Raw genomic sequence first — 26,688 nt, forward strand, 5'->3', positions numbered from 1 at the left:
TAGGAAAAATATTATTTCCATTACATTCAGGACAAGTTTCCCCTGGCTAAGGTCAATAGAAGAGTGCAAACACAACCTTGAACTGATACCAGCTCTGATCTGCCACTGAGTGAAAACAAGATAACCCTAGGAACAAAAATGGTGATGGGAAATGGAGTTACCTGCTACTCCACAGAGTTTCCTCTCAACTGCTTTCCAATAGCTCTGCACAAATCCAGCCCTGTGTTTAGTGTCACATCTCGTCTCGTCTCCATGACATGCTGCTATCTGGAAAGGAAGGGATCAACTGTAATACCAGGCAAGTGCTACTGCAGTTTCTTCCACTGCAGATGTTCAGGACAGGATGACACCAAGCTGGTGACACCTGCTAGTCCAGTTCTGGCACAAAAGAGTCAAAAAGTCTCCTTTTGGGAGCATTTAAAACTCATACCCTCTTCAGGTTTGAAGGAACTGAGCACAAGGAAATGCTGTGCACCTTGAACTTACCTCTGCCTGTTTCCACAGGCAGCTGCTTTTGCTGCTGTGGATGTCACTGCATGTGTCATGCAAAGCTAGACCTTACCAGTTCTCCATGCAGGGAAAGTCCCACTTCTGCCAAAGGGCTGAGTGCTTTGCTCTCTGTTCAGTTGTCCAGTGTGTATTTAAAACCATGAGTAACCATTTGCCAAACCCATTTGGAACTGAAGCATTTTTCTATATCTGCATGTCAGAAACATCCACCACAAACCCCCACAGAAAATGAGACTACGTAATTTAATGGTACTGTAATATTTAACATACCATCTGCATTAAATTTAGTTGAAGGAATTTTGGAGCCCAAGTGTTAGTCAGAGTTATGATGCAGTTAAATGTCTCCCAGCCTTAGACTCCTCAAACGCTGCCTAATCCCCTGCTTCTGACCCAAGTGCCCACATACCTAGGATTTTCTGTGGCACTCCTCTCTCTTCTCTTCTCTTCTCTTCTCTTCTCTTCTCTTCTCTTCTCTTCTCTTCTCTTCTCTTCTCTTCTCTTCTCTTCTCTTCTCTTCTCTTCTCTTCTCTTCTCTTCTCTTCTCTTCTCTTCTCTTCTCTTCTCTTCTCTTCTCTTCTCTTCTCTTCTCCAACTGTAGTTCCTTTTCTGCATGGATCATACAGCCTCATTTATTTTCAATCACAGCTTCCTCTTTCCAAGTGAGTTCTCCTCATCCCATGATCTGACCATCAGGAAGTGTCTGTAAAGCAGGAAACCCCTCAACTTTTCCTTAGAGGCTTTTCTCGGTCCTGCTTTAAAAGAAAATAAAATTAAAACCAAAGTGTCATGTATTCCTGCAACCTCCTCTGGACTCCAGAGTAGCTGGACAAACAGGGTCTCTCCTCCAGTTCTATATCAAAACATAGTTTCAAATGCAGATCTTGACAGCCTTCCAGAGAAAACAACACGGCAAGACTGAAACAGGGCTAGGAATGAGAGTAGGGAAAAATGATACCTGGCCTAGATAAAACCATAACTATTGTCAGTCAGCAGGAGAGCAGAGATTCAAACATTTTTGGCAGGATACCTGAGGAGTGGGAGCACAGGGCATGGGGGCAGACAGTATGGGCTGTTTTCCCTGACTCCTTGCAGGAGCATAGACTTCTGGCTGCAGTTTTCCTCCTCCTCATAGTGCTTTGAGATCCTCAGCTAAAAAGCTCTAAGTGCATCATATAAAATGTTTTTATTAGTCTATCAGGTGCATGATTACAAGATCTCATTTTATAGCCACAAATAGCCAATAATTACCTTAGCATCCCATTAGCCCTAGTCTTCAGCCAGACTATTTGCTTGGGAATATGTCCATAATCAAGAAGCAGACCAATACCCCGACTTGGAGAAAGCAGTTTGGAATGTTGCATTCAAGTCCATAAACTTTCAGTGTAGAAGTGGCTTAATTAGCAAGTTGCCCAGTTAATTTTTCATGGGGTGTACCACAGCTGCTAATCTGTGGTTGAAAGCAGCAGCTGCAGGGAGAACTCAGAGGCTGTCCCTTACATTCTGTGGGCACTGTAGCAGGTGAGCACCTGCCTGCTAGTACTACCTACCCACCCCACTCCTGCCCACACTGTTACTGCTCCCCTCCTCACATGTCCCTCCAACATTTTTCCACATACCAGCCCAGCTGCAGGGTAGCAGGGGGCTGCTTTCTCACCACTCTCTCCTGCTCACAGATATCTTGTACAGGAGTGTTTCTGGCCTGTGGAGGCTACTCCATAGAGTTTGCACTGCCCAGCTACAGTGTGGCCTGAAGCTCAGGCAGCCACCACTGGCCCTGGGCCAGTCCTGCCCTGCCACGGTGCCAGGAGTTGGCTGCAAAGAGATTTGGGGAACACCACCACTGCAAAGGAAAACGAGAGAAGTGCTGAGGTAACCTGGAAAGGAGAAATGAAAAAAAGGGAGGGAAAAAACAAGAGAAAAAAGAGGGGAAGAGTGGAGAATGGAGGCAGCAAAGGAAACAAAGAGACAGAACAAGGGGATGGAAGAAAATGAATAAACAGCAGAAAACAGGGAATAGAAGAGAGGAAACAAACTGATGGAGTTAAAATCCATCATTAGCAGAGAGAGGGAGAGCAATTCCTTGCAGCTCAGGTGGTGTTCAGCCACAGGAGGGGTGCGGGCACGCTGCCAGGGACCTGCTCTGACCAGCAGCATGTGCAGGGGGGTCAGCAGTGCCAGCTGTGGGAAGGAAAGCCCCTGCATCTTCAGAGGTAATAAAAAAAAAGCTTTCAGACTTCAGCAGGCTGACTAAATTAGGCTCAACATAAAGGTGCTGTATTATTTCTCTACATGGCAGCAGTATGAAAGGAGGCAATGGATTTCTTTTGAAGCAGCTGCTGTGTAATCCAGGGCTTTCAGGTATACTTTGACCAAACGCTCTCCTGGTTTCAGCAGGTTAACTTCATTAAAGGCTCCATCTATTGCTTTAATGTTCACTGAAATCCCACTAGGTGGGTACATTAGTCAGAAATAACCCCCACGAGATGATTGTGTGTTGCTGTTTGGCACATTCAACAGACCTGGAAGGGGAAATGAAGGTGTAGGTCACACAGGAACTCAGGCTGGAGAGGGCAGAATCGATGTAACACACCAGTGGGCCTGGCTATTGCTAATAGCAGCAGAAACTGCTGCAGCAAAATCCTGAGCCTATGGTGAGCTGTCCTCCTGTCCCTGATTCACTTTGGTGTCCTCCACACAGACACTGGTGCTGACCCTCACCTTGCAAGGAACTTGTCACTCTCCTGCAGCTTCTCCTTACCTGCAAAGAAGAAACCATGGAGCAGTAAAGGCTGTATGTCACTCCAGCAGACTCTGGCAACTCTGCTGACTTTGATACAAAGGGCTTTGAACTGGGCTGGAGTTTCTTACTTCACCGTAAACCTGAGGCACATTTAAGACTCTTGGATCAAATAACTTCTTGCTAGTGTGAGGTATCTCAAGCTCTGCTTGTTTGTCTGCTAAAAAAACCCAAAATGGCCTACTGACCATGGTCTCTGCAGGAGCACCATCCAGTCAGTTTCACTCTGGAAAACCTCCAGTTGGACCACACTTCCAGTGGAGTTAACTGACTGAATTAGAGGGGCATGTTTGTGAACCCCTATGCAGTTACAGTTACAAACCAAGAGCCTCACTTAAAGTCTGCTGAAGCTGGTGGGTGTTCATCCACTCAACTTCACTGATGTCTGGATGTGACACAAGTGGCTGAGCCCTGCAAAGCCAGGATGATGTCTTTAAGTGCTGCTATTGACTTTTGCTGAACTGGGTTCCATGGTCTAAGTGTCATGGTCTGTAACAAGTACTTACAGGGCTGTGTGCTTGTTTTTATAAAGGCCCATGGCAGCAATCTTATTAAAACACCTCCTTAAATATACACAAATTCTTAAACCAACAAGTCATTTAGACACCCCATCCCCGTTGCCTGAAACTTGGCAAGCAAGTTCTTAGACCAGAAGCAGTTTCTTTTTCCTTATAAACAAAATGCCATTACCATACTCTGGCTCTCGACTTGATAGATCCTGGCAAGAAATGTGTGTGTATATTTTAAAGGGATTTCTCCTTTGCTTATCATGCTTTAGCTTTTGACCTCTGCTCTCTTCTCCCCATGCTTAGGCACATTCCAGTGTTGGCTTCCGTGGTGGTACTTTGCACAGCACTCCCAGCACTGGGGTTAGACACTCCCTCTAGCAGATAGCACATTCTTCTGGAGCATTGTCATCAGGGGAAGCCTTTGGTTGTGAGAGGTTTTCTTTCCCTTTTAATCTTTTATTTTCTTTGATGCTAATATTAAAATAAATTATTGTGCCTTATTTGTATTACAGTACCTGGTTCTGCAAGGACTAGCACCCCTCTGCTGTCTAAACAGAGTCAAAGACAGTTCTTACCTCAAACAGTTTACAATCCGAAGAGACAAATCAGACAAAACCCAAGAGCCAGACACAATGTAGATGACAAGCCTGTGGATTACATTTGCACTTAGTTAAGCTGTGAACTGCTGAGGGAGAGACTGCCATTTGACTGTGCAATACCAGAGGTAGGAACTGCCATCTGATGCTGCTGGATACCTAGTTGATCGAGATGGGCTTCCAACATGGAGCACTTAAATGAAGATGTCCTAAGAAGGCTGTGATTCCTAAGGGAGACATTGCTTTTTTTACCTGATGTCACCAAGCATGTGTCAGTGACCCCAAAAATTAATCTCATAACAGAAAAAGCCATGCATACTCTGCTAATAAGAGACAGGTGAGGATAGGAAAAGGAACATATCTAGAGGACCCCAGCTGATAGCCAAACACTCCTGTGCTTTGAGAACATTTAAAGGCACATTTGGCACAGAACTTAGGTATGTGCTTACCTTCCTAAAAAATTCATAGTGCTGCTATGATCTTGCTGGAGACAGCTCTGCTGGATGTATCAGGCTGAGAATTATCTTCCTAAGTTTCCTTTTGACACAGTGCACATCTCAAGTCAGACCTCGCATTTATGCCACTTCCTAGACAAGAAATCTATAATCTCAGAGGAGCTCTACCTTGCCTGCTTTCCCTTTCTGTGAATGTTTTTAGTCATAGCCATCTCTCTTTCCTTTGGGGACAGGACTGGTTCCTTATTGCAAAGTAGCTCCTTTTCCCACGAGGTGTTTTCTGTCTCCAGGATTCTGCACACAGACCCCACTGATTTCTCAGTGTAGCATCTAATGGAAATCAATGGTGCTAAGGTTGCTTTACAGTCAGTAGGGTGGCACTGAGGCCCATGCCTCAAATAACTATACTGGAGAGCCCTTCAGGCAACAGGGACTTGCCTGAAGGTATAGCCAGGAAGTTGTCCATTTTCTGGACAGGACAACTCGTAGGGCAGGGCAATGTTTTTACTCTTGTTTTGAACAGCCTTCAGAGGACGTTATGAACCTGTGCCTCCCTCAGATTCAGGCTGTGCTTCTCAGAGTTCAGACTTGTGGTTTAGGACAGAGAATTTGCTGAAGAGATGCACGAGAACAACTATTATCAGGTACTCTGAAATAAGGTGTAGTTTTGGGGCCATGCAGCCACAGATTAGAATTCGTAGGGTCTTCTGGTCATCCTGAGCCAGACAAATGGCCTAGGACCCAAGCAGCATAAGTCTGTGAGCAGTATATTAGTGAGATGAGACTGAAAATACCTTTTCTCTCTTGGCCTTGTTGCCTTCTCTACTTGGATTCTGAACTCCTGAATGGTCTCTACCCATGCATGAGGTAGAGTGGCTACTGTAATACAAACGTCAGTTGCAGGTTTTTCCTTTTTCCTCCTCAGTGTGCTACATTTATCAGCATCAACCATAAACCCAGCACAGTCAGGCTTTGCCTTGCTCTCAGAGCATTTGGCTTGGTGAATCTTGTTATTAATAATATACCTAGCAAAGTTGGTACAGAGCACAAAGTTTTCTGTGTGTGTACTGAAGTTTGATTGTAACTGTGGGTATCATTATCATCAAAAAGACTGAGGAATGGCAGCTTTCAGTTAAACAAATGGAAAGCTGTATTTAGTCTCTTTTGCCACATTGTGATAGCAAAGAATAAAGGCTTTTAAATATATTTTACAGCTGCTGTTTCTTAGGTTTTTCTGCCTTACAATAGTCTCCATGGTTCTGACTGGGAAGTTGTTGCAGAGGCTTTTTGTTTTTAAACCTCCTATTGAAATAATACATATTAATTGCCTCATTCCTGAGCTTTTTGTTGTGGTGAAAATTTCAAATGAAGAGGGTGGAGGGACAAGCTGTAAAGCATCAGCAGCTGAGAGGGAGTGCCCTGTGTGAGTAATGAGAAAGGGGGCTTAAATGATACACTTCTAGCAGAGTGTGAAGGAAAAGAAATGTCTCCCTGGAAAGGGAGAAGACAATTGGCAGAGGAGCCTGGGGCTCGCTCTGGGGGGGGATCAGGGCAGAGGCAGAGCTGGGAAGAGGAAGATGAAAGTGCTCGGCAAGAAAGCCAGGTGGGAGCAGAGACAAAGCTAGAAAGAAGTAGCATGAGGGTGTACTCTGAAGAGAAAGCCAGAGCTGGATTCATCATTCTGTGGCCACCAAAATGAGCATCAGTGAAGCAATTAGCACTGTAAGCAATGGGACGAATGAACACTGCTTTCCTAGGGGTGCTTATCTTGTGGTTAGATCCACGGGTGCATAATAAAGGCTGGGCTTAGGTTTTTTCCTGTTGTGATGGCACTAACATGGTCTCTCTGTCCTATCTCTCCATTTTTTTTTTTTACAAACACTGAAAAAGATTTGTATTTCTGTTGAGATTGCCTTGTGGTTCCAAAGTTTCTATGGAAGCAGCAGAAAATATATGGTCATATACAAAATACAATGTCTTACTCAAAAACTTAAGCTTAAAAGCATATATCCTTACACTCGCAACACAGTACTATCCCAAACAGCTACAGGTAGTTTAAGAAAGCCACAGTGATTGCAGTTTCCTCCATTTCACATGACACAACATAGTTACTAGACTAATTCCAGACAGAGGGGAGCCCTTCACACTCTCTTTTCCTCTTTGTGCGTTCAGAAACATTTTGGTCTGCACCCAACTGAAAAATAAGGAGGCAGCTGCTTTCTCTTCAAACTGCTCTAACGCGTTCAGACCAAAGGTGCTCAGGGAAGGCAAAGTGAGCTCTCTCCTTCTCTTGTGTCAGTTCCACAGCACAGCCACAGGTCCTGTGTGTGACAGGTCCTGGGTGGCTGTCACTGAGGAAAGTCCAGTTACAGAAAGTGAGCCAAACAGAAAGTGAGCAGCGAAGAAGCCCCCATCTGTTAAACACCTGAAAGGTGAATTGACAGGAGTTCAAGTGAACTACTGAAACGTAGCTGTGAATCTGAAAACTTTGGTCCAAAAATCCTAAATCCCACTTTTAAATAAATTAAAAAAAAAAATCCCATCTTGCTTCCATTGAAGCCAATGGCCAAATTCCCACTGGTTTAACCAGGAACAGAATCAGGCCACTTCCAGACAGATTTACAGCCAACACATGCTGTAATACTTGCATACTGCCGAAAGCCTACTTGTGCTTCCAGCCATGGTAAGAAAACACAGCAAATGCCTTAGTTATTGTGCTGCTAATGAGAGGAAGAATTACCTGAACATGGTTTGGATGGTCATCCATTGCCAGCACAGATGAGATTGCTGGGTCATTCATTGGCTTTGTATCCCTGTTCATCCCATTAGCATTTCCATTAGAATTATTGCAAACTGTAACTCAATTTCTCTCTTTTTTTCTTTTTTTTTTGTGGATGTGGGGAGGGACACAGGCTGTGTTTGCAGTTAGAGCCACTACAGAATTGGAACCAAAACTGTAGGCACACTCCTGGCCCGCAGTGCAGCCATGGGATGCTTCTCTGACAGGACCATTTCTCTCAGCCAGGGGTGTAGAAGAGGTTCTAGGTGATGAAACTAAAGTGTCTTCCTACAGCTGAAGGCCTCTACACACAATGCACACACACTCCTGTACTAGAAAGCTTTGCCTAATTCATTCACACATGCTCCCTGATTTGGGTAGCTGAGTCTGTCCCTCTTAAATATTAGGAAGTGTGCAGTCTAAGTCCCACACAGATCATCTTTTTAATGTGTTGCTGAGAGCCAGCTACCTGTGGGTTCTCCAGAAGCTGCTATTTGCCAGGTCCTTCGGTAACTGCATGTTCTGTGCAGCTATCATTACTTTAAAAAAAGAGCCAACAAAACCAACCGAAACAAAAACCCCCAAAAAACCCAACCAAAGAAAGAAACAAAACAAAACCCCAAAAGCACAAAACCACAACAACAAAAAAAGACAATCTGGTGGCTGTAGCATCCCTCTCCTCACTCATCCCACTTGGAAAAAAAAAAAGCCATCTATTGTTCTTCTGTAATTGATCAAGCATAAACATTCAGCTCTACAGTTTTACAGCTAATCACTCTACTTCTAAGACACGTGTTCACAGCTAGGCAAGGCACCAGCTGCTGTCATTCCAATGGATATTAATTTATATTGTCTCCCGCTCCCGTCCTCCCTGCACGGATACACAAAGAGAGTGGAGTGGCGGCAGGAGCTTTAGATGAAGACATCTGCTTGAAAGGCAGACAGTAGCAGTGCTGCAGAGATTGCACCTGGACTTCACTGGAAAATCAGACACACCAGTTGCTTCCTGGCACTCCAGGCTTCGGTACACAACACAGGGGTTTGACTACACTTATTTACTTCAAGGAAAATGAAATGTCAGGACAGGGGGAGGCAGGCAGATTGCAGCAGCAAAACTGAACTGACTGAGATAAAATATCACAGATGTGTGGTGCAGTACAGGGAGGGTGAGGAGGGGGAAGAGGAAAGCTGGAGCCTCAAACTTTGCCCCCTAAAAATGTTCTTTCATAATGACTATGTCCAGCTCCTCTATGGAGAAGCTGGCAGGTGCTTGGGCTTTTATGTAGGATCAACTCAACTGCTTGCAGTCTTGGGAGGAAGATGTAGAGAAGAGGATTTGTAGGTTGTTCCTCCTGAGGCTCCCACAAAGACAGACTGACTTTGACACTGGTGGCTTGAGCCTGTGACCCTGCTGCAACACAAAGTTGGTCTCCCCTTTCAGCCACCCTTACAATCTGCTCATAATAACAGAACTTAAAAGCATCCCACAGAAACTCACAAACCCTCCCTATTCACCATGTGACAGCTACAGCCCTGCATACAGTGAGCACACAGGAGGCTCACAAATCACCACGGAGTCTGCCACAGACCTCCTCTGAGACTGCTGCAAGCCACTTCTCCCTCAGCCAGCATCCCTGAGAGGAAGTCCAGTGCACAGGGACTCACAGGAACTAACTCGCTCTGGTAGAACAGCCTATTCCACTAAAGTGCTTAGATACTGTCTCCAGATAAAACAAAGCTTGAGGGCTCAAATACAGGGGATATGAAAGATTTTTCTCCTAGGAGCAGAGCTGTTTCCCCGATGCCTTCACATTCCCTAATCAAATACCAATATGACTGGGGTCACGTCACATTACGGCTGTCAGCGCTCAGCGCATGCTGTATTTTTCATCTTCTGTCCTGCTCTGCTGTGTTGTGCTGCTGTTTCACCCCCAGAGGCAGCACTAGAAGAGTTTTACTTACTACCGGTCTTGCAGAAGCCCCGATCCAGGCTTGGACCTGATGCTGCCACAGCCTGTGCAAATGACTAGTGAAAAGTTTACTAAGGAAAGAAACTGGTTAAGCAACTGCTCTGTGGCATTTAATTCTGCCAGTAAAGAGCTGATGCACGTCAGTGTGCAGTTCAGATGTGAGGTGCTGTTTGCCTAGGTTTCCTGCAGCAGTTTTTCAAACCAGAGAACTAGGCTCAAACTGGGGATGTATTTCACTGTCTTTAAGATGTAGATGGACATGAAGGCTGTGGATTCCTTTTTATGATGTCTGACTAGCAGAGTTCCTGAGACAAGTTTAGAAATCCTTTCTTGTTATTACATTACATGCCTGAATTCCCACTGCTGTATACCACATGAAGTCACTAACCTGCTGTGAGTGGGTCTAAATTTCTGCTTCTGGTGGAGAATTCATATCGAGGCATGTTTTGTTCTGGGTTTTTGCCCAAGTTAAGTGAGAATGTGGGTGTAGGGCATCTTTCTTCCCTGCTTTTTTCATTAGCTTAAGCTGAACTTATTGATTCTTCTGGTAATCACCTCAGAGCCTGTAGCTATGGGAAGGTGACACAAGCATCTCTTTTTGCTCTGGAAAATTTTGCTCTGTTCCCTGAGCTCATGGTTTCACTCTGCTTTCCCCACAGGTCTCCAGAGAGGTCTGCTTCCTGGTGATGCACAGGTCTCAGGGCAACAGCCATGTGCAGTATTTGTGCTCTGTCTACACACATGCACCCTTAAATAAGTCAAGACATCTTGGGACAGAAATGTTATGTTTAGCAAGCCACAGCAAGGAAGAAGCTAAGGAGACTGACCACTGTGCCACTGGACAATTTTGACAGTGTCTCTGAAACATGTAACTCCTCAAAGATGTCACTGGGAAGTAATACGTTTTAACAGACTTTTGCCACCCCCTTTTCTGTAAACAGAGACAACATCTTGAAGGGGCAGACTGTAGATGGAATTGTTTGTGACACACATATCACGGGCTGAGTTTCACAGGGAGTTGTACTCAGGCCATTGGTAAGTCAATATCTCTGAAGGAGTGTCCATTTAAAGGGCTGCTTTCTAGCTGCACTCTTAGGCAGAGCCTTAAGGTCTCAAGGCAAATCAGGGAAAAGTCTTACCTTACAGTCTCGGCTTCCCCCAAACTCTTCTGCTGTGTTTCCCAGGCCATTACCTACAGTTTCTGTCAAGGTTGTCCAGATTCCTAGGAGCTCTGAGCCAGATGACACTGGGATGATTTACTAAGGGTGTGAAATGACAAACAGACTGCAACAACCCTTTTTTTGGTGGCCTTGGTGCTTGGAAACAGCTTAGGGAGCGAAAGAGCTATTGAAGCATTCACTTCAACTGCTTCAGCCTGCTCCACTCTGTGTCCACACGGAAAGTCTGCGCAGAGTGCGCATGCACTGGAGAGAGAGGCAGGTGTAAAATGCTTTTTGGTATTAGATAAACTACTACATGTAACCTGGGATGAAAACCTCAAGGCTTCCCCACGCAACATTGATCTGCATACTGCACCTATGCCATCTGAACTCTGTGTAGAGATCTGTATTTGCAGTGTTAACGGCTTCTTGCGTGTGCGCTAATCCTGCGCTTTGGAGTGACAGTGATTTCTAGGTGCAGCCAGTCCTCCTCTCCAAGCAGAAGTCAATAAAGGTCTCGGAGAGCTCCACTCCTCATGTGTCAAGTTGTTTCTTTCTTACTTCTGCTTCCAAGTACTGTGCTGCTGTGAGCCAAAGACAACTGTAGCTGTGGCTCAGTCCCAGGGAGAGTAAAGGTGCAATTCCTATCTCTCAGCCCACTCTATACATTATGACACCTTTGTGTCCAGGGGTATTCTGCAGAAGGAACTCATGCTTCTATGCCGTGGCTTTGGGGCTGCCTGTATTGGGAAGTCACAGAACAGCTGTAAATCAGCTACACTAAAGACTTTCTCCAGCTTCAATCCAGGACCATCAGTTAACCACAGGACCACCAGCTGCTGGCACCACTGAGGAGAACCACCCCTTGAAACGCAGACAAGTGCCCAGAGCCACTCATTGCAGAGGTGAAGTGGGACAGTTTGACCCTCCAGGAGGCAGGAAAATTCTCAAGTGTCTGTGACTAATACCAGACTATGCAAGTGCCCAGGAAAGGTGGAATTGGAAAACAACTCTCTCTGTCTTGCCATCACTGCTTTGCCTCCCCACTGCCTGTCAGCACTTTAACATCTCTCCACTTGCACCGTAGCCAGAGGAGTTACAAAGGGGCACAAGGAGCCTCTTTCCCCAGCTGGTCTCAGGAGGTGCTGATGAAAAAGCAGCACGAGTAGAGGGGTGCAAGGCTAAAAGCAGACGGGGCCCTGTTGGAGTCAGGAAGGCTGAGAAGCAGGCATCTGCTCAGGTAGGCTCCCATCTTGCTCCCCAGATGAGATGTGAATGGCTGTTGTAACAGGGACAAGGGCTCGGCATGACCCTGTGGCAGGGACCTCCTTCTCCTAGATGGTTTCAGCCATGTTAGCAGCCTGCATGCTTGACCCCAACTGATCAAAGCCTCAATAGGACACTGCCCTCATCTTCCTGCCCTGTCACTGCCAGTGGGGGCAGGAGTTATTCCTCTTTTGTGTGTGAGGCCCCCCTCCTGGGGACCTCATCTTCTCTCTACTCCAATAATCAGATGCATTTATTGTTGTGGAAATTGTGCCCTCCCCTGAAATTCCTGACCAGCAATAACTTCCTGGCTTTGTCTGCAGCCCTGCAGGCTGGATCCCACCTCTCCTCTGGTGTGGCCTGGGGGACTGTGTGGAGGCAGTCAGCCATTTGCTTAGGATCCTGTGTGTGTTATGCCTGCACACAGAGGACCTCCACGGGGGCCCCAGCAGCCAGGAGTGAAATTGCACCTGCACTAGGGGTCTTCTCTTCACGGCCAGCTTCTGGCAGGGAAGAAAACCAGCCACATCCCAAGAGGAGGTTTGCATGTGGAGAAGACACTGTTACTAGGACACTCGAGCAAAGGAGAGGATGGTCACAGAACTACACAGAATCACAGAAAGATTCAGATTGGAAAAGACCCTCAGGATCACCAAATCCAACCAATTACCCTACTTTACAAGGGTCACCCTAAACCATATCCCCAAGCACCACATCTAAATGACTTTTAAACACAACCAGGGTTGGTGATTCAACCATGTCCCTGAGCAGCCTATTCCAATACCTGATCACTCTGTGAAAAAATGTTTCCAAACATCTAGTTTAAATCTACCCAGTCTCAGAACTTGGCTGAGGAGCCTGGAGGCTCTCCTGGTCCAGCCATGATGGCCATGGGACACAAAGCACCAGCCTGTCCCGCCTGGGTTTCCTCCTGAGGCAAAGGGAAGCTGGCTGGAAGCTCTGCTGGACTGTGGTGAAGCTGCCAGTGAGGCAGGCTGGCCCCATACCTGCGTGGTGGCAGCTGTCTGGGACCCTCACCTGACCAAACACCTCTGGTGCCGCTCACCCTTTTAGTGCCAGTGAGCCCTGTGGGTGCTGAACCGTGACCAGCTGTGGTGCACAGCTGGGCTCTGTGGCATCTCCTCGCGTGCCTGCAGCCCCAGCCCAGGAGACACACCACTGCGGGGACCTAGTGCTGAACTGTCTCACTGCACAGGCTCCCCGGCTCAGCCAACACTATGCTTCATTTGTCTGCTGACCCCCTGTCCCCCAACACACATGATATATTGCATTTTTTTTTCCTCCAACCCCATATCCTGTCAGGAAAAGAAACGTCCTGAGCACACAGCACCAATCTGGTCCTCCCCTCCTCCCAATTCTTTTTCTGTGTTTCCACTCACAGCATAGCATTTATTAATGTGAGGATAAGGACAACTTAAAACAACTTAGCCTGAGAAAGCTCTCATCAGGGGTAAAAGTAAACTGAGCCCACACCCTGCTTAATCAGCCAGTACTGGCTCAAGTGCCGGGGCAGCCTCACAACCTGGGACCCCTGCATACAGGCTGACAACGTACTGCATGGCCTCCAGCAGCACTGCCACCCTCCCCTCCATGCAGACCTCTCACATGTGGTGGGAAGTGTGGGGTTTTTTGAAAGTAAATAAAGGACTTCTTAAAAATAAAAAGGCTTAGCCAATTAAAGCAGATAAGCAGTTACTCATCAGCTAGAGGATAAATCTGGGTACATAAACCAGCATCCCCTAAAGCAGAAAGCCCTGAGAGCTGCCCTGTGGCTTTGGTACCCACACCAAGGCTGGTGCAAAATGTGTTCTCAGTCCTGCTCCTGGCAGCATGGGGAAAAGCTCAGGCACACAGTGCAGGGCTGTACCCAGGCTCTCCTGGGATGGGGCAGCCATGCTGTTGGCTCTACACCTAAAGCACAAACCCAGCTGGACTCAGCCCCATTGAAGCTGGTGAGAGAACAAGTGCCTCTTGTTCAGCACAAACATCCAAGGGGAGACTTGTAACCAAACAGCCAAAACAAAAGACGCACTCCTTGAAACACTGCCCGTGTCAGACCAAGGGCTCCCATTGTTCTCCCAGAGTCTGCAGGGCCAGGGAGGATCCAAAGCTCAGCTGCCAGACAAGCTCCTCTCTTGTGTCTGGGGCCCAAGGAGCACTAGCCAGATGTTGCAGCTGCTGGCCAAAACTGTGATTGATACAAACTGTGTTGCAGGGTGACCTGAACCATTTGATGCCATCCCTGAGGCAGCCCCTACCAGGGGAACAAAAAAGTCCTACAGAAAAGCCACCATGAGTCCCTGCTGTCACAGTGACCATCTCAGCCATGACTATACTATCTCCCTTGGCACCCCATGTCCCCAGGCCATGAGGGGACTTGGAAGTTACTCCTGGTCCGCAAGGGGGAGAGGGATCCCAGGGCTACCTGATCCCTCAATGCATTAAGTCATCCTAGAAAGAGGAAGAGTCACAACCTAAGTGAAGTCTGTCAATTTCCCCCCTTTCCCTAATGCTAAACACAGAAGGAAATCCACAGACAAGAGCCTCAGGAATTCAAACTTGGTGAATACTGCCTCTGCTCTCAAGAAACCTGGCCAGAAGTTAACATGCAGAGGAATGTAAACGTTGCAGAAGATGGTGCTTGGTTTTTCAAATCCAAGCCCCTAAATATATTGTGCTTTGGCTGCGATTTAAGGTTCTTGCTTTTCCTGCTCTGTTTTGTAGCAACAGCAGTCTGACCACTCTCCAACCACTCTCAGCCCCCACCGCGTTCCTATCACTGCTCTACCCACTCTGTTGCACCATCAAAGCATTTGGGGACCGAGTTGGGAAACTATTCATGTGAAAAACAGCCCAGCGAAGGAAAAACAAGTCAGGGTTTTTTTTTTCCCAGTAGCATTTTGGTTACCTTTGTCCTCTTACAGCAATGAAAATCCCTACAACTGAGGAAAGAGAAAGGACATGGAGAGTTGTGGTGGGATCAAGTGCTAGGAGAGAGCAATGAGGCAGGAGGGAGAGACTGGCAACATGACTACATTAAATACATGTTGGACTGAGGCCTCACTATCTTCTTACATAGAAGGAAAAAAAGCCTGGAGATCATACTTCCAGCAGAGGGGAGGGAAGAATAAGGACAGTGGGAAACAACAAAAGACATTCTCCTTGGTAAGCAAATGGCAACATCTGCCTCTGTGAGCAAACCCAGAAACACCTTTCTTTTATCTAACACTTCCATAACAGAATTGGTTTGGTCAAATCTGAAAGCAGAGCAGGCAACTGGACATGCTGGAAGTGCCTTTGATGTCCTCTGCTTGCTGAAATAACGGCAGACTGGCAGGCTGCTTAATATAATCTCAGAGCAGCCTTAACGATTGCTTTCACTTATGCTCTGGCTTCACTCTCCCTAGACGTGCCACCTGCTCTTCCCATTCTGACCAGGCTGTGAGTGCACTGCCTCTGTACCATAGCTTTGATGTCTGTCTGGGAATGCTCACCCACTGTGGCAACCTTGGCAAAACCTTTCCACAGCTGGGCCAGGGATGCCTCTGCAAACTCAGCCCACCTCCACAAACAGCCACTTACAGAGGTGCAGGTGTTACAGCGATGAGAAGCATGTGGAAAAGCAGCTCTGAAAACTTCCTCCTCACTTTGTGGTGTGCAGCTCAGTGCCTGCTGTTCTGTATGTCCATCCACTCATACACCAGCAGCTCACCATTTTTACCACTCTTCTCAGGTGCATCCATGGCTGTAACTACTGACTCTCCTCTGGAGACAGGGAGTGGCTACAAATAAGTTATCACAGAATCATAGAATCAACCAGGTTGGAAGAGACCCCCAAGATCATCCAGGCCAACCTAGCACCCAGCCCTAGCCAGTCAACTAGACCATGGCACTGAGTGCCTCATCCAGTCTTCTCTTGAACACCTCCAGGGATGGTGCCTCCACCACCTCCCTGGGCAGCCCATTCCAATGGCAATCACTCTCTCTGGGAAGAACTTCCTCCTAACATCCAGCCTATACTTTCCCCGGCACAACTTGAGACTGTGTCCCCTTGTTCTGTTGCTGGTTGCCTGGGAGAAGAGACCAACCCCCACCTGGCTACAATGTCCCTGCAGGTAGTTGTAGACAGCAATGAGGTCCCCCCTGAGCCTCCTCTTCTCCAGGCTAAACAACCCCAGCTCCCTCAGCCTCTCCTCATAGGGTTTGTGTTCCAGGCCCTTCACCAGCTTTGTTGCCCTTCTCTGGACACATTCCAGCACCTCAACATCTCTCCTAAAAAGCTGAAAAAGTAAGCTGGCTTTTAGATCAAAAGCAGCTATACCTAAGTATATATGCTAGTATGTATGTGCATAGATAAACTCAGGAGCAAGGGGAAAGGGACAGAAGGAGGAAGGGAGGGCTGGTTTATTTACTTTTACTGACTTGTAAACTAGTTTCTCCATATTTGCTCTATTTTTTATATTGTCTTGTCATTCCCAGAAAAAAAAAGAGGCACTTAGTGCCATGGTCTAATTGACTGGATAGGGCTGGGTGCTAGGTTGGACTGGATGATCTTGGAGGTCTCTTCCAACCTGGTTGATTCTATGATGCTTCTTAAAAACATAGCTTGCTGGTTTGAAATTAATTTTTTTTTTTGTTACACTTGAGTTTGGAGGATTTGCTGTATGAAAACTCTAATTCAACAGAGCCTAGAGATTAAATCACATTGTGTAGGTAAGGTTTGGACAGAGAAGCATACACTGTTTCCTAACCTGTACCAAGAATTCAGAGACGAATGGGGTAGGTTTTAATGTAAGTTAACTTTTCTTGTAATGAATTTTAATAGCAGCTTTCACAACTGCTTCTGTGATTCATAAAAGAAGATTAAAACCCTACACCTTGAAACTTACACGACAATGCCGCCAGTATCTTGCAGCTTCTGGCATTATCTGGGAGAACCTTTCAGTCCTGTTTCTGGGCCACCATTGTTTTCCTCACAAAATACGTTTTAAATATGAAACACTGAATGTTCATTTCTTCTTTATCCCATTTTTATTCATTACCTGCTAGAGGCAAAGGGCATAGTTTTATATAGAATCCTCACTGAATGTCTTATTTTGCAATTTTACTCTTCTGTACATATTTCCCAATAGATTATTTTCTTTCAGATGCAGATATTCTTCTGGAAAAGCAATGCAGGGCTGTTTCCTCTGCACTGAGCTGTTGGTTGGGGGTTTTTTTTCCCCCCTTCTGCTGTGAGCCCAGCCAACTCATCTGGCTTGGGTTAGTTTGTCATGCATATTTTGGAGAGGGTTTGAGAATTAATTCTGTTTTAAAGACTATAATCACCTTTTTGGCCCCTGAAACTGGCTCAGGATTTTTGTGCCAGGCCAGCAATAAAAAAAGCTTTTGCACAAGGCAAAGGTTTGTTTTTAGACAAGCAAAAAGATGGTGGAGATAAAAATCCATGTCTTTCCTGCAATCTATACCCAAATTAATCAAAAGCAATCAGACAGAACTGGGAATGAAAGAGGCAATTAGCAAAGGAGACAGTGTTAGCTGTACAAGGGAGGTGAAGGGAGCCTTGTGGGGAGCAGGCCACAAGATTTGGGTGGCAAGACAGGATCTAGGGGAGGGGGGGGGGGTGATGGGTGAGAGGTGTCTCCCTCTCCCCATGCTCATTGATTAAGTTTCCCCATAGTTCCTACTTGCCCTTCTGCTTCCTCTCAGGCAGAGGTAGTTTTGTGCTGCAAACACATCCTGACTTTGGCCTCAGTGGAGGGGTGTCACAAGCCTGGGATGCAAAATGGAAACTGAAGAGTGGCATTCACCGTATCAGAAAGCGTCACCTTCCTTGTGGGCATGTGAACTCCACACACTGGGGACCATCTCCTCTGTGCTGCACATTTCCTGCTCGGGGATGACACCTCCCCCACTTCTTCCCCTTCCTCCCTATTTTCCAATTCTCATCCCTTTTTCTTTGCTCCAGTTGCCTCTCCCTATCATTTCCCATTCCCCTGCCCTCACCTCCCCTTCCAAATTCCCAGAGCAATCCTGTCTCTCCAGCTGCCTTCCCAGAGCAATCCTGTCTCTCCAGTTGCCTGTATCAGGCACTCCATTCCAGCCCACAGGGAAAAGCAGTGGCTGAGCTGTTCTCTCCAGGGCAGATCCTGTGCTTGGGAGGGAGAATCCCTTCTCAGTCTCGTTTGCTTCCACACTTTCCCAAGCCACGCACCGGTGCCTCTACATCTCTGCAGGGATGAGTGCATCAAGCTCAGGAAGCCTGAGACACCTCCTCAGGAGGCCTCCAGAGCCTTTGAGCCAGAGGCCTCTGGGGCTTATTAAAAGTCCTAAATGCCTTCTGGGAGGCTGCAGGAGCAGCGCAGCTCCTCTCCAATATTGTTAACAGCACTTTGCTTCCTGAAAGCCTCCCAAGTAGCACAGCTGCCACAGCCTTCACTCCTGAAAGGCCACTACGCTCAGCTCCAAGGCAGCGCTCAACTGCCGCCACGCTGCTGCCGCTCACCGCGCTGCTGCCGAGCTGCGTGACCCAGCTCTGGGACCTTCTGTGGGCAAAGGCACCACATCCCCTGCTGCTTACGGCAGAACGCAGGGCTCACGAGGGTGCAGTCTGGCTCATTAATCAACAGTCAAATGGTTGCATGTACCTCCCCATGCAACACAGAAGCGACTGCCAAACACCCCAGTGTGAGCCCAGGTCCCCAGGTGTGGGGAAACCATGCGAGAGCATTACCCAGGCTGAAAAACACCTCCCGACACCGCGGCCGCTGAGTTGCTAGTTTTTAACACACTCCTACATGGTAGCTGGAATTAATAACCAGTTATTAATTATTACTATTAATTTCCTATATTTAAAAAATAATATTCAAAACTCGATAAAATTCCCTGAGGCTCTCTGGATTTTCGGCCCACAGGAAGCAATCGCACAGAATGAAAGAGTTTAAACAATCAGAAGCTGGAAAACCACAACCCGAGAACAGGAAGAATTCTAACTGATGCCTATGGAGTCTCGGCATTCACTCCAGCCTATGTACTCACGCCTCTTTGGTCCCTGAGTGAGACTCCCGCACGAAAGACGCTTTCAAACTCGCCACGGTCCCGGCGTAAAGGAGCCCGAGGCGGAGGGAAGAAATGCTGCTGAGCCACAGGTGTGAGCTGCATACACCTGGCCGTCTGCTAACGAGCCGCAAACGAGGAGAGAAGAGAGGAAGGCCCCATGCAGACAAAGGCTCGGGTACAAAAGGTGTGGTTCTAAACCATCCCCTTTCTATACTGGATGTTGAAATCAAGCTGGCCAGTAGGCACTAGCACCAACGTTGTGGCCAACGAATTCAAAGCTTCCTGCCTCCCTTGACCACGCAGGCACGGCGAGGGCAGCACACGACATCTGACACAAGGTGCTAAGCTCTCAAGGCTTTGCTGGGGCCGAACCCTTATTGTTGGCTCATCTACTCGCTCCGGACCCCAGCACTACAGGAGAAGGAGAACAAACCTGCCTGGAGGGATTTATGCCCTACCAGCATATACATATCCTTTTGCCACTCTTTGGACAGCTTCATCAGGAGAAACTGAGGTATCTGTGTTTTATGTGTCCAGCTGTGAGTGCAAATTGTGACCTTTAAAATCGGGCTTTTAAGAGGACTTTTAAAATTGGTTATCTGTGTAAATTATAATTTAATACATGCTAAAACTGACTCAGAGACCACAAAATCACAGAAACATGCAGGTTGGAAAAGACCCTCAGGCTCTCTAAGTCCAACCTATAAGATGTCCATGACCTACCCAAGATCTGCATGCAAAATGTTTTGGACTGCCACACTCGTTTATTTTTACTGAACCATTCCTGCAATTTCTGCTGTATTTTGTACAGTAAAGCTTCTGCACTTTTCTGTTCCTCTGTTTTATTCTTTCACTCTTTCATTTTTCTTTACAGTAAACCAAATATTTTCATCTTGGGACGGTTACATCCTTCCATCTCCCTGTTCTAGTAACTTTTCACTTAAATACCTGCTATTTTGAAAACTACTTCATCTAACTTAAAACTTTTGCCTAAATTTGTGTCCTCTGCATCCAACAGCTCTGGTCCAACAAAAATTACGCTTGCATAATCATAGACGTATAGAATTAATGGTTTGGGTTGGAAGGGAGCTCCAAAGGTCATCTAGTCCAACCCCCTCTGCAGTAAGCTGGAGTACAAAAAGTAGTCTCTTCAGTGAAAAGACATGTACCACAAGTCAAGTACCTCTGTACAAGTTCCGAGGAGTCCTGAATCTCTGGCAGAGTAGTGCTGTGACTATCTTGCTGAAATACAGCCTCGGCTGGTTGGATGTAGTACATGCTCCATGGCCACAGAACTCTTTGGCTGTTACTGATGGCAAGAGAAAAGCTTGATGTTGAGATAAAACTGCTTGGAGGACATGATGTTGCCTAAGCTGAAATTGACCAAGATGGCAAGGGACTTTCTCCCTTCTTTGAGCTGGGGCTCTGAAATCGGGACTCTGGCTCTGAAACTGAAGATGATGCAGATTTATGCCCTGTGTTTTGTTGTGTTTGGGTTTTTTTTCCTTAAAATACTAAAAGTTACCATATCAATTCTGATCTGGCCTGCTCATGCCTGATCTTCCAATATCAAATCACCTCCAGGGATGAAGATAACTTTAAAGATACAACAAACAAGAGAAAGACTCGACATGCAAATACATAACACATATAGTCTTAAAGCCTTTATTTTAATGCAAAATAAACCAGGTAAGATTTATATAGCCATATGTAACAAAAGATCAAAAATCTTGGATGTGGTTCTAGAAAAAAAGCTTCTCAAATTGTGTGTTGGATTTCTCCCTCAAAACAATCACGTGTGATTTTAAAATTTCATCTAAACACAGAGGTATTGCCAGGATCACAAACACCTCTCTCTCCCCTACAATAACAGAACAGCATCTTAGGAAGCTTTCCTTTCTCTGCAGAGATAATGAATAGTGCCTCGCATTTTGCACATAAGGCTTAGAGACTCTACAGGACAACTGCGCTGGAAAGCACAAGTGTAGGGCCTGTTGGAAGTGCAAAGCAGTCCCTGCTCAGAGCAGGGTGTCAGGATGCAGCCCTGGCAGAGCAGTCAGAGGATTCACTCACACAACACTAACTCTTTGATAAACAAATCTGTGATGTCTGGGAGGAGGTAGCACAATTAATCTGTAAAAAAAAACCAGGCAGCTTGTGAAGCTATTTCTAGATCAGGAAGCTGGAGTGAATTGGAATTCAGGGCTTCATGCACTTTTTCAAGGCAGAAGCCTTTTTAGGTTGGGATTTTTGTTGTCGTTGTTGGTTTTTAATGCTTAGTTCCCCTTTTCATTTCCACAGAGGGCAACTGGTACTTCTTTATGCATTCAGGGGGTGCCTGGGGACTTCGGCATCGTAATATATCACAGTGGTAAGATCTGCTCGCAGGCCGAGATCATGGCTCACTAGTGGGTGGTCACTCAGAAAATCCACAGGCTCTTTTTCTATCTCTTAATCTTTCAACTGCTGGGCCCAGCTGGCCCTGTGCCAGAGCCAGAAACACAGGCTGCATGCTACCAGCTCAGGAAATCAAAGCTTCCAGCTTCATGTGAGAGTGGCCCTCTCTTGTCCTTGTCTTGAGTCCCGTTCATACGCACACTTACGGCATGCTGCTCCTGCGGCAAAGCCAAACCCTCCACCTCGCATCCACTACGTCAGGAACTCTTCTGCTGGACTGGCACATTTTGGATGAGGGAGTGCAAGGCAATTACGTGTCAAGAGCATTTCAGACTCATAATTTTCCCAACCATATGGACATATGGGGAAAAGAACAACTTGTTACTTAACGGCTCTTTTGGATTTTGCAAGTGTGTATTTTCAACCGTCAGTTGTAGCACCTCGTGAATTCTGCATGGTACATATTTTTCCACAATATGGTGCTAAAATCATACATTTTACACTGCAGAGAAGCTGACTATATATACTGTAGTTACATATTATACTTCTGAAAATACCGTACCTCTACCAGATGTTAAACCAGCAAACGGCAATTTTCTCCCAGAACAATGGCACCAGAGATTGACGAGATACTTTGTAATACTTTTTTGGTCTTGTTCCACCAGCTAGGTCAGACTGTTGTTCCTCCTTAGCTCCTCATCTGTAGGATGCATCCATATATTATACTTCCAGCACTTTTTGTTTTTTAAAGAAGCTCTGTACTGTTTAATAACCTGTTGGTAAGATTAACAGCTCAAAAGGTGTTTGTTTGATCTGTCTGCCTCAATGCAGTGGAGTAGATGCTGTCAAGGGTAGCTCTTAAGGAGAGATTCAGGTTACAGGGAGACAATTGTGCAGGTCCTTCAAATGCTATAAATAACCCAGGAGCTGTTTCCATCCAGATTTTATTTGGCCCTGGTTCTTGAAATACTCTAAGTTCTGTTCGCTGTGCTGTGATGCCATTTGAAAGGTTAGCTGAGAGTGATTTATAAAGACAGTAGCTTTTATTCAGAGCTGTTCTTAATTGTGGCCTGGCTTGATAAAGCCACTGTCACAAATATACTAGTTTCCTTACAGCTGGATCAAATGTATCAGGGCTTATATTTCAAGAAGGGAAAGGAAAGTATTTTAATTTGTTTTTGCTTCACTTTCAACAGGCTTTCATAACACCAGCGGCTACTCTGTGGCTGCCAAGTCCTGGCTGAGTATCCTACAGCATCCAAAACTCTTTGAGAGAAGTACAAGGCTGTGTGCTGCACGTACATGACAGGCAGAGTTCCCTTGGGGAATGTGCCTTATTTATGGAGGGTACTGAGAGACATCCAGCTTTACATCCAGCCCTCCCTCCAGAGGCTTTTCCCTCCTACAGTACTAGGGAAGAGGGCAGAAAGAAATGGAACAAGAATTGAACATGCTTGCTTCATAATTGGATGCATTCCTCTCCCTCTCTCCCTCCCACCAATGCTTCCTCCTGACTGGATTTAGAGCTGCATCTGCCCCTGCTCCAGAGAGTCCAGCCCTGTATCTGAATCATGACGATGTTCCTCCACCACCCCAAAGCTGTGTCCTCTTGCCTGCTTCACAGTCCAGCTGGTGGGTAGAGATCAGTGTGAATGCGCATGCTAGAGTCTGCCAGGCAGCTGGGCAGCCACAAGTGCTCCCTCTGTCTCAGGGTTATGCTGGTCTCTCATCAGCATTAGCAGCACAGAAGGAATGATGGCTGGGACTAAATGCTGCTTCTCATTAGGACCATTACCTACCGGCAGTGGCCTTTGGGAAGCAGTTGAGCAAAGGCCCTGCAGCTTATAGATCTCTCACTGTAACAAGCCCTTTTTCCAGGGATGTCCATTAAAGGGATGTGCTTCTAACAGGACAAACCTTCCCAGTGACATTTAATACCTGGGAAGCGACCTTTGTGATTTAATCTGTGGCATGCTAAAGGTGTCAAAAAGATATCAAAGAAATCCTTGTGCTGAATCCTTGGCCAGGTCACAGTCTCTCTCTGATAAGGAGAGGAGCCCAAATGGCTTAACAGCACTAACAAAAGGCAGAGGTTGAGTAATTAAGGACACTTTGAAACTTCATAAAAGTTCTAGGTGGCAAGACTATGATTTCTCTATGACAAAATCCTTAAGACAAAGATTTCAGCACCGCCAGCCTCACTGGGCTGCATAGCACAAGTCCTGTGGCTGGGGACATGCATTTCTGACCTCCTCCCAGGCTGACAGGCTGCACAGCAAGCTCAAGCTGTGCAGGGCAAAGAGCTGGGCATATAACCCACTGCCCTGTTCTCTCACAGCTCCATCATGCTGCTGAGCCCCTCATCTTCTGTCTTCCTATGCACTTCTGCAGGCACCTTGCCACAAAACAACAGTTATTTCCTATTTCTCCTGGGCCTCTGGGTTTTGAAGCCCTCTCTGTGGCTTTCCTTGCCTTTTCTGTTGATGCTTTGCTGTTGAAGAGTCCCTTTTCCTGCTGGTCTAATAGCCTCTGGCAGAAGGAAGTTGAGTAGTTTGGCACTTGGTGCCAGCCTGGTGCTGCCACAGGCTGAGCTTGATTCAGCCCTCCCACCAACAGGTGCGTTCACAGGAGGGCAGGGCATGCCACTGGCAGGTACATCCCAGTCAGAGTGCTGGAGCCAAGGCAGCACCAACAGAGTAAATTAAAAGGAGTTTATGGAGTCCATGCTTTATAGGCCAGCTCCACTGAAAGCCCAAGAGCAGCACTTCCTGACAGCAGCTGAGGATCCCATCTCCAGGGTTTCCATTTAACGAGTGCAGACTGTGTAAGTAAGAAATGCTCACAAGCACACAAACGCATATCTACAGATACACATTTCCTAGGGGGCTGGCTGCCTTGTCCTATGACAGCCTGCCCAAGCACGGTGGATGAAGTGTTTTGCCTTGTTCCAAATGCAGCAGGTTCAATGAAAGGAGAACCTTGCTACACAAACTGCATTTTGCAGGCTACAAGATGGCTGCCACCACCAAACAGAAAGGAAGAGAGAGGCTAGGTTACAAATCTGGAACTGCAGCATCCTTAAAGCCAGAGCTGCTGGTCTGAATGTGCCTGGAATGTGGTCGCCACCTCTGTGGCAGTCCCTTGTCAACTCTTGATTACATACTGGATTACAAGATCCCCAGCTCTGCACAAAGTCTTTACTGTATGCTGTGCTCTCAGCTACAGGCTCTGCAACAGCACTCTGAAGTAAACTCTGGTGGCACCGCAGCCCTTACACAAACAACTGTGCGCTGTATAGGTGTAACTGGATACGGTAAATAACCCTGAGCTGCATTAAGTGTTGCACTTTGTTTCCAGCAGCCACTTTCTATTTTTAAAAGGAATTAAAAAATACTCATCTGTCTGGTACCTCACACAGTTGAAACACATCGTACCTCATGTGGCTTTAGTTCACCTGTTAGAAAGCACCTCTGCTGAGCCCAGCTCAGTAAGAACTGCTCCAGGTCTCCTGTGCCGTTCTTACAGGTGGTTACACTTGAGAACAATCTACAATGATGGCGTCTGACAGGTTTACTCCCAGGCTGTGCTGGCAAGTCTAGTGTGTGGCTATACAGCTGCAGTCATGGGGTTCTTCTGCCTGGGATCCTGTTGCCTGTACTGGTACCGGTCTGGACTGGTTCCATGGTGCCGGACAACGTCGTTATAGGCTGGTGCTCGGTGAGACTGAGGAGGGGAAGGTGGCACATCCTGCCGCAGGGGCCCTTTATGATGGTTTATGACGGGCTGGGCGGAGTAGTACTGGGGGTACCTCAGTTCTGCCACTCTTGTGTCTGCCGCATGGATGTAGTTCCCCTTAGATGGGTGGACAACAGGCTGTCCTCCTTGATAGTAGGGAAGATCTCTCCCTTTGTATATTACTCGTGGTCCTGTTAAATACTCCAATGGCTCTGCAGGTCCACGCCTAAGGAGGAAAAACATGATAAAGCACATAAAAAGGCAGTCTACTAGCTCGATGACACATTATTGTACTCACAAGCTATGTTTACTTTGGGAAAGGAAATGCCACCTCAAGCATGACAAGTCCAGATGAATCAAGAGAACTTCTGAAGGGTAGCAAGCCTCCCACCTGCATGCTACAAAGGTCTGTAACACCCAGGGTGCAGGAGGAAGGGTCCAGCGCACATCATAGCCCTTTTACAATGGGGGAGCACTGGAGCCCTTCAGCTCCTAAAGTCAGCCTCCTGTGACCCATTTGCCATAATGGAAACAAAGCTCCTTTAAACAATTCATGTTTGACTGAATCTTATCTAGCCTGAGGATAAACAGACGAGTTGGGTCTGTAACTCTGCAAATCCCACAAGCTTTACATGCACAAATATTCATGCTTTCCAAGCCATTTCCCACTATTTTTTCTCCTAACATGTCAGACTGTAAAACTTTCCAAACACTATAGTTGGCAAAACTGGAACTCCTGGAAGAAACACTAGGGATGTCAGGCTGCAATACCTGTGTTTAATGGGTGAGCTGCCATTGAGGTTTAAAAAAACCTCTTGTGATCTAGAAGGCCTGATATTACAACTGCCTTGTAACTTGTCTGTGTCAGTATGGATCTGACAAGCTCTAGTCCGTGTGAAATGCAACATGTGAATATGTCATCCCTAAGGATGTGCCATGGAGTTCTCTCTGTAGCTTTCTGCATCTTAATTCCATGATTTGCACTAATGAAGCATTGATATCTTTCCCTAGTACAGCTTAACTTCTGGTGCTTCTGAAATGGCAAAAATAATTGTTCTCACAGACATGTCACCAGAGCATCCCCAAAAGTTCAACTCAATTACAAGTTTTTGCTAGTCTGATTGCAAATATCTTTGCACTTTGGGCAAAACCTCCCATTGACTGCAGGGAAAGCTTCTCTCTGAGTGAGAGGTGAAGGAAGATGGCAGAGTTTTAACTCAAAACAGGGGCTAAATATATAAGTCAATTACACCTGCTCTGCAGCTTTGGGACTGAATTCATCAATTGTTTAAATATTCTTTACATAGATATATTTAGGAAGTTATCAATTTGGTATGCAGATCAGGTGTTCACAATTCACCAGTACCTCCCTTTTGTTTCACACAGTGGATTTACAAACATGCTCCCCTTTTCTTAATCTGGGCTCCCAGATTC

At 46.5% G+C, this 26,688-nt stretch overlaps 1 protein-coding gene and 1 long non-coding RNA gene across 4 annotated transcripts in view; both read right to left on the reverse strand.

The window, feature by feature from the left end:
- Nucleotides 1-179: 179 nt before the first annotated feature.
- LOC135184990 (uncharacterized) lies at nucleotides 180-19,271 on the reverse strand. The gene is made up of 3 exons (XR_010306311.1): nucleotides 19,102-19,271; nucleotides 917-1,259; nucleotides 180-267 (listed from the first exon to the last, which is right to left on the reverse strand). It is a non-coding gene; the product is annotated as an uncharacterized LOC135184990 (long non-coding RNA).
- Nucleotides 19,272-20,771: 1,500 nt separating this feature from the next.
- Nucleotides 20,772-26,688, reverse strand: part of PARD3B (par-3 family cell polarity regulator beta) — a 474,018-nt gene continuing 468,101 nt past the window's right edge. For all 3 annotated transcript variants that reach the window (XM_064161234.1, XM_064161224.1, XM_064161216.1), the window contains one exon: nucleotides 20,772-25,480. In XM_064161234.1, coding sequence (XP_064017304.1) covers nucleotides 25,126-25,480 — 355 coding nt within the window. In that variant the 3' untranslated portion in view covers nucleotides 20,772-25,125. The remainder of the gene's footprint in view (nucleotides 25,481-26,688) is intronic.

Source organism: Pogoniulus pusillus, chromosome 2 (genome assembly GCF_015220805.1).
Source record: "Pogoniulus pusillus isolate bPogPus1 chromosome 2, bPogPus1.pri, whole genome shotgun sequence".
Classification (NCBI taxonomy): Eukaryota; Metazoa; Chordata; class Aves; order Piciformes; family Lybiidae; genus Pogoniulus; species Pogoniulus pusillus.